The following is a 7,319-nucleotide window of genomic DNA, read 5'->3' on the forward strand; positions in this document are numbered from 1 at the left end:
TGCCCAAATGGATTCAGCCCAGCTTATGTATAGTCTCATTTAATGGCTGTAAGTGGAAGAATCTGTCTCTGTCCACTCTGAAAAAAATAACTGGCCATGTGAGAGAAATATCACTATGAAAAAGTAGCCTTTTCAACATTATATACCCACACTATGATGTCTCCTTTTTTAATCAAGTTACATGAAGTAAAAAATACTTGACACACCTCTGTTTCCTACAACCTAACTTTCTTTTAAAATGTCTCTCTTGGTAAATTCAGGTTCAAAATAGAAACTAGGTTCTGAAAGTGAATGTGAAAGCATTACTTGCTCAGTCATGACCAACTCTATGCCATTCCACGGATTGTCGCCTTTGTCCATGGGGTTCTCCAGGCAAGAATACTGGAGTGAGCTGCCATCCTCTTCTCCAGGTGATCTTCCTGACCCAGGGATCAAACCCAGGTTTCCTGCATTGTAGGAAGACTCCTTACCATGTGAACGACCAGAGTAGGTTCTGAAATTCTCAGTGTATCATTCAGGACAAACTTTTGATATCACAGACACAAACTGGGAGGCCTAGGGCCATCCAGCAGAGGTGTATTTGGACTATCCCACATCCCAAAAAAAGCTGATTGAAAACTCAACATTCAAAAAACTAAGATCATGGCATCCAGTCCCATGACTTCATCACAAATAGATGAGGAAACAATGGAAACAGCGACAGACTTTATTCTCTTGGGCTCCAAAATTGTGGTGGATTCGCACTGAATAATACAAACACACAGTATTATGACAGACAGCACAGGAAGATGTTCAGACAAGCAACTCCCCAAGAACGTGCTGAGCACATATTTTATTGGTAACTTATCTTGTAATCTTTAAGTATGAGCAGGAAAGCAAGACAGAGACTAGAATTCAGGGATCAAGGAGGCTTCCTCCTGGAGGTCTGGAGGTAATCATATAAGACATGTAGGAAAGGTCTTTGAAGATAAGGGGCTTTGTTCTGTGTACAGAACGGCACCTAGCTAATGCTGACGTGTCAGTCAGAATGTCTAAATTAAGGGTGGGGGAGAGCAAGCAAGGAAGAGAAAATGAGTATTAAATTCCAGGAGGTATTTCTGAGAAATCAGTAAAACATAGTTCCCACACAAAACCATGCAGGTGGTGACTGCAGCCATGAAATCAAGATGCTGGCTCTTTGGAAGGAAAGCTATAACAAACCTAGACAGCGTATTAAAAAGTAAAGACGGTACTTGGCCAACAGAGGTTCGTCTAGTTAAAGCTATGGTTTCTCCAGTAGTCATGTATGGATGTGAGAGTTGGACCATAAAGAAGGGTAAGTGCCAGAGAATTGATGTTTTTGAATGGTGGCGGTGGAGAAGACTCTTGAGAGTCCCTTGGACTGCAGAGAGATCAAACCAGACATTCCTAAAGGAAATCAACCCAAAATATTCATTGGAAGAACTGATGCTGAATTGAAGCTCCAGTATTTGGCTGACTCATTACAAAATCCCTGATGAGAGGAAAGACTGAAGGCAGGAGAAGGGGATGACAGAGCAGGAGATGGTTGGATGGCATCACTGACTCAATGGACATGAGTTTGAGTAAGCTCCAGAAGATGGAGAAGGATAGGGAAGCCTGGTATGCTGAGCAGCTGAACTGAAATGATGGGGTCACGAAGAGTCAGACATGACTGAGCAACTGAACAACACCCCAAATATTGCAAAGGTTTCTCTCTCTGCTTCTTCAAGGTAGCTCTCTTTCACCTTCAAATTCTGAGGGCTAAAGCCCAGAGATCCTGAAGTCCAGACAGATAGATGTGGGGAGGAGAGTCACGAGATATCCTGATAGCGGCTGTGAGAGAAAGCAGACACCATTAAGGAAAAGGGAAGAGGAGAAAATGTGGGTAGAGGGGTTGAGGTTGGGAGGAGATGGAAAGGAGAGACTTACCGGTGCTTCCTAAACCAGAAGACTAAGCCTCCAACAACCAGAAGGACAAACACCACCAGGATTACCAGGACGACAATCAAGCCCCTGGAGACACGGTTCCCGTCTGTGTGGGGGAACATAGGGTGTGTCTCAGTCTGGGAATCTGCATCAGGTCCCCTACTGTAAGCACGTGTGAGCATGCGAGATGCTTATTTCTTGTCCTATCTAATGTGCCCACCTGTATTCCTGTGAAGTTAATAGACACCCCATCTTTTCTTGGGGTCTGAGCATCTATAATTCCATTCACTTCAGCATATGCTCGTACACATATGGAGGCAGGCACTAGTGTCACAGCTAGTCCAAACCTGAGTCTAAATCCAGCTCTTCCGCTTTCTAATGATGAGACTCAGGGCAGTTTGACCGAGCTTAGCCTCAGTTCTCATCTGTAACATGAAAACAACAGCACCTGCTCAAAGGAGAGGGGATGATTGTTCACACATACTCTGCTGTATGGAGAGTGTTCAGCTCACACCGAGAAAGCACTCTATAAACCACACCTATCTTTGGTACCCTGCCTTTCAAAGTCCGCAGTTCCCTCTTCTGGGGAACAAATCTTCCTGGGATTCTGTACTTGCCACCTACTTTGGGATCTGTGGTGATTTTAGTCTCTTCTTTCTTGTATATTGAACACCTTCTCTCAATCCTTTTTGAGTTCAGATCTTTATTCCTCCACTTGGAGAATCCCCTCCTTCTATCACTCCTGGCTGGGGCGTCATTTCCCTCCCCTTCCACAGGCCCTCCCTCTGGACTTGAGGACCACCTCCTCCCATCCCCACCTGGGCTCCACTTCCTCCTCACCCCAGTTCAGGATGATGTCCTGGTCTCCCAGGCTGCTGTGCTTCACTCGGCAGCTCAGGCCAGCCGCCTCCGCAGCCTCCACATCCAGGGTTACTCGCAGATACCAAGTCGAGTCGGCGTTGGGCATGACGTCTCCTTGCTGAGTGCCAGGCTCCTCCTGCTCGCCCCTCACCCACGTCACCCGCACGGGTTTTGGGTAGAATCCTGAGACGTGGCAGACCAGCCGCAGGCGGCCAGGCCGGGGAGGGGGGCCACTGGACAGCCAGGCCTCCGGCTTCACTGTATTCAACACGAGAATGAGGGATCTTAAAGTGAGACTCCGCATCAGAGGCTCTGGACTTCAGAGCAGACTCATCAGTCCTACATTTCTACTTCTGGAGATGAACTCCCACCATTTCAATCCGTTTGTATTAGCTTCTCCAGGAAAGACTTCCCCGATCCTCATCCCCTTCCCTGATCCATTCTCCTGTAAATGCCCCTACTCTGTAATCCCAGAGCACCCTGTGTTCAGCTGTAACAGACATAGTATGTTTCTAAGTGGTAGTCACTCAGTCATGCCCAACTCTGCAACCCCATGGACTGTTGCCCACCAGGCTCCTCTGTCCATGGATTTTTCAGGCAAGAATACTGGAGGGTGTTGGCATTTCCTCCTGCAGGGCATATTCAAAACCCAGGGGTCAAACCCGGTCCCCTGCATTGCAGGCAGACCATCTGAGCCACCAGGACACTGCTTTAACTGTTCATCTGCCTTCTCTCCTCTCCCTCCTCAAGTACACATCCTGACTGATCCCCAGGGTTTCTTTAATTCTATTCATGGACCCCAAAAGGTACCTAGTTAATGTCTGTGGAATGCTTAAATACCCTCACACCTTATCCATCCCCTCCTCTTCCGGTGATGCTTAAAGGGGTGTGAACCCCTGGAATGAAAACCCCAGATGGAGCCCCAGAGTGGAGTGGAGGGCAGGAGGTGACAAAAGTAGGCTGACCTTGCTTCTCCAGCTCGGACTTCCCCATCTGCAACAGGCCTCTGAGCAACTCGGGGCAGATGTCATGGAGGAGCCAGTGCACTGTTTCCTTGGTCCCTTGGTCCCCATTTATCACCTTGCAGAGGTCCTCGATCCAAGGGGGGGCATCTGGGGCTGGCACCCAAGACATTCCTTGGAAACTCAGGACATCCTTTCCTTGAAATGCAGCATGTAAGAAGGTTTCTGAGGTGTTCCTCGGGAGCAAATTACATCCTGCAGATCCCTGGATCTCAAGAGGATCTGAAGAGAGGAATAGAAAGAGATCAATGAAGAGCTTAGAAGACTGAAAGGAGTTGAAGAAATTAGTGTGAGGGTTATACTGGGGACCCCAAAGTTCATGTAAATGGGAATGGGTGACCTGCAGTGGGATGAACAAGGGGTATTTTGAGGACTCAAGCTGGGACCTCTCAGGCAGAAGTGGGACTCAAAAGGGAGAGAGGAGACAATCACGGGGGGCCAGAACCTCCCGGTTGGGCTTCAGCATCCACTGTCTCCCCCTGGGCAGCTGTCCACGATCCCATCCCTCAGCTCACAGTCGCGGTGCAGCATTTTGACGAATTCCCAGACGTCCCTGGTGAAGCTGCTGCGATAAACCTGAAACGTATGCTGCAGCTGCTCCCACTGCTGCTCGCTGAATGTGCCCTGAGACCAAGGCTTCAGGAGGCCGACGGTGTCCGACTCATTGCGCCAAGTATAGAGCTGCAGCTCCCCCAGCCACGCGAGGAAGTCCGTGCGCGTCCAGCTGCGGTTGGCAAAGGAGGAGATCTGGAGGCCACGGAAGGAGTAAGACGTTTGCGGCTCTGGAGACAATACAGATCGGAGGAACCGGGGGCACGGGAAGGAGAGCACAGAAGGGAGAAGGAAGAGCAACAGAAACAAACAAACAGCTAGGTTTGGGAAGAAAGGGTGATGTCTGCTGGCTCTGAATCGAGCTCGGTCTCCAGGGGCCAAGCAGCTGGAGGCAGGGAGTAGCATGTTCTCGGGCTGGTGGGTCAAGCTCCCGGCTTCGGCTTCCCGAGGTGTATCAGTCTGCGCCCGCCCGCCGCGAGCGTCGGCCGCTTTCCCCGCTCGGCTCCCTCTCGCCGCCCTCTGCCCAGGAGCCCTGGTGCCACTCATCTCAAAACTCCTCCAAATCTGGGGAAGCCCCCAGAAGAACAGAAACAGCAAGCACCCCGCGTCCTAGCTCTGCTCTGGGACCTCGAATCTCCGCCCCCAACCCCGCCCGGTCCTTCCCCAACGCCCGCCCACACACCCCTGGTTTCCGGGACTGCCAAAAGCCTGAACTTCACCCTGTGGCTGGCCAATTCTTAAGCCTGGAGGCAGGCAGGACTCCTATTCTGGCTCTCAGGGGACTTGCTTCCAACCTCCTCCTGTCCAGGGATCCCTTTTTCATCTGCCAGTTGGTCCCTCTCATTAGATATCTGAGCTGCAAAGAGCCCTGGTCACAGCCACTCACTTAAGTATCATGTTCTCACAACTGGCTTTTTCCAAGGTAGAGTTACAGATAGTATGTGGAAAACACTTTACAACTGCTATTTAAGTTTTAAAAACAGGACATAAAGTTGTATCTGTGGTATGACATCTACCATGTTTTTTAAAACAAAGTTTTTGAGTGGGAGGCAAGGAATGGATGTCTCTAGGCAAAGAGATTATGGAAGCTTTTAATTTGTTTTACATTTTTGGTTTTCCAAAATGTCTAGGAGTGCAGACATCACCTTAATGATAAAGTAATAAGGGACTTCTCTGGTGGTCCAGTGGTTAAGAATCCACCTTGCAATGCAGGGGTGTTGGTTGGATCCCTGGTCAGGGTGATCTCAGGGATCTCAGCCTGCAACAGCTCCCAGAAGGGCTAGGATTCCCAGCCAGAGACTGAGGTTGGGTTGCAGTGGTGAGAACACCAGAGCCTAGCCAGTAGACCAGTGGTCAGGGACAAGGGCCCTGGCCTTCAGCTTTGCAGGAAAGAATTCCCACAAAGAAAGGAAGTAGTGGAGCAAGTAAGGTATTTATTGAGAGGAAAGCAGGACAGTACAAGAGGGAGAGGATGACTCAATGAGAGGGAGCCTCTGAGTCGCACCCTCCTGACAGTTTGAATTACTTTGATAGTAAAGGGCATTTCTTCCAGTTTTCCTTCAGCTGATCAATTTAATTTGCCTCTTTCACAGTCCATATTTGGTATATTTCAAGACCCTCCTATGTGTGCGCATGCATCTCTTAGCCAAGATGGATTTTACTGAAAAGGCATCTGGGTACAACATCGCTTGACATAACTCTCCTTTGGCCTCCAAGGAGCCTTTTCTGCACATGTATGGTCTGGGAGGTCTCCTGACTTTGAGAAATACATGCTCTGGGCAGGGCCCAGCATCCTCTCTTAATTGACCTGCTGTTAGGGAAATTAAATAAATTATCTTAGTTAGGTGGTATATTGTCACCCGGGTTATTTACCTTATGTCCAGCGTACATCATGAGAAATGCTGGACTGGATAGAGCACAAGCTGGAATCAAGATTGCCAGGAGAAATATCAATAACCTCAGATATGCAGGTGATACCACACTTCTGCCAGAAAGTGAAGAAGAACTGAAGAACCTCTTGATGCAAGTGAAAGAGGAGAGTGAAACGTTGGCTTCAACACTCAGGAAACTAAGATCATGGTAACTGGTCCCATCACTTCAGAGCAAATAGATGGGGAAACAAAGGAAACAGTGACAGACTTTATTTTGGGTAGCTCCAAAATCAGCAGATGGTGACTGCAGTCATGAAATTAATTTTTCCTTGGAAGAAAAGCTATGACCAACCTAGACAGCATATTAAAAAGCAGAGACATTACTTTGCCAACAAAGGTCCATCTAGTTAAAGCTATGGTTTTTTCTGTAGCGATGTATGGATATGAGAGTCGGACTATAAAGAAAGCTGAGGGCCGAAGAATTGATGATTTTGCACTGTGGTGTTGGAGAAGAGTCTTGAGAGTCCCTTGGACTGCAAGAAGATCCAACCAGTCCATCCTAAAGGAAATCAGTCCTGAATATTCACTGGAAGGACTGATGCTGAGGGTGAAACTCCCACACTTTGGCCACCTGATGCAAAGAACTGACTCATTTGAAAAGACCCTGATGCTGGGAAAGATTGAAGGTGGGAGGAGAAGGGACAACAGAGGATGAGATGGTTGGATGACATCACCGACTCAATGGACATGAGTTTGAGTAAACTCCAGGAGCTGATGTTGGACAGGGAGGCCTGGCGTGCTGCAGTCCATGCAGTTGCAAAGAGTCGGACACAACTGACCGACTGAACTGAACTGAGTCAGGCTTCAAAGACAAAGCAGAGCAGGCCTCTGACCTTGCTTCTAACCTACCTGGACACTACCCTAACTAGGGGTGTCTGGAAGTGCCTGGAAGTGCCTGCAGTGAGTGCAAGTCTTGCAGCAGGGTAGATAAGATGGGGGAGTAATCTTGAGATTGTTGAGCTCCTGAGGGGGCCTGGCCAATCAAGCCCCAGGCTTAACAACAATTCCAAGTTTTACATGACAGAAC

At 48.6% G+C, this 7,319-nt stretch overlaps 1 protein-coding gene across 1 annotated transcript; it reads right to left on the reverse strand.

The window, feature by feature from the left end:
- Positions 1-690: 690 nt before the first annotated feature.
- Positions 691-5,001, reverse strand: LOC133040576 (antigen-presenting glycoprotein CD1d-like). The gene is made up of 5 exons (XM_061120438.1): positions 4,325-5,001; positions 3,753-4,031; positions 2,767-3,045; positions 1,930-2,032; positions 691-1,833 (listed from the first exon to the last, which is right to left on the reverse strand). Exons 1-5 carry the CDS (start codon positions 4,905-4,907, stop codon positions 1,812-1,814), a joined length of 1,266 nt encoding a protein of 421 aa, XP_060976421.1. The 5' UTR covers positions 4,908-5,001; the 3' UTR covers positions 691-1,811.
- Positions 5,002-7,319: the final 2,318 nt, after the last annotated feature.

Source organism: Dama dama, chromosome 20 (genome assembly GCF_033118175.1).
Source record: "Dama dama isolate Ldn47 chromosome 20, ASM3311817v1, whole genome shotgun sequence".
Taxonomy (NCBI): Eukaryota; Metazoa; Chordata; class Mammalia; order Artiodactyla; family Cervidae; genus Dama; species Dama dama.

What these genes read in the sequence shown, in the direction of transcription:
- LOC133040576 (XM_061120438.1), bottom strand. Translation starts at nt 4,907, where the DNA reads ATGAGTGGCACCAGGGCTCCTGGGCAGAGGGCGGCGAGAGGGAGCCGA. An exon ending in GGACATCATCCTGAACTGGG is followed by an intron (nt 2,033 to 2,766) that starts GTGAGGAGGAAG and finishes TCCCCCACACAG; the next exon opens with ACGGGAACCGTGTCTCCAGG. An exon ending in TTCTGGTTTAGGAAGCACCG is followed by an intron (nt 1,834 to 1,929) that starts GTAAGTCTCTCC and finishes TTTCTCTCACAG; the next exon opens with CCGCTATCAGGATATCTCGT.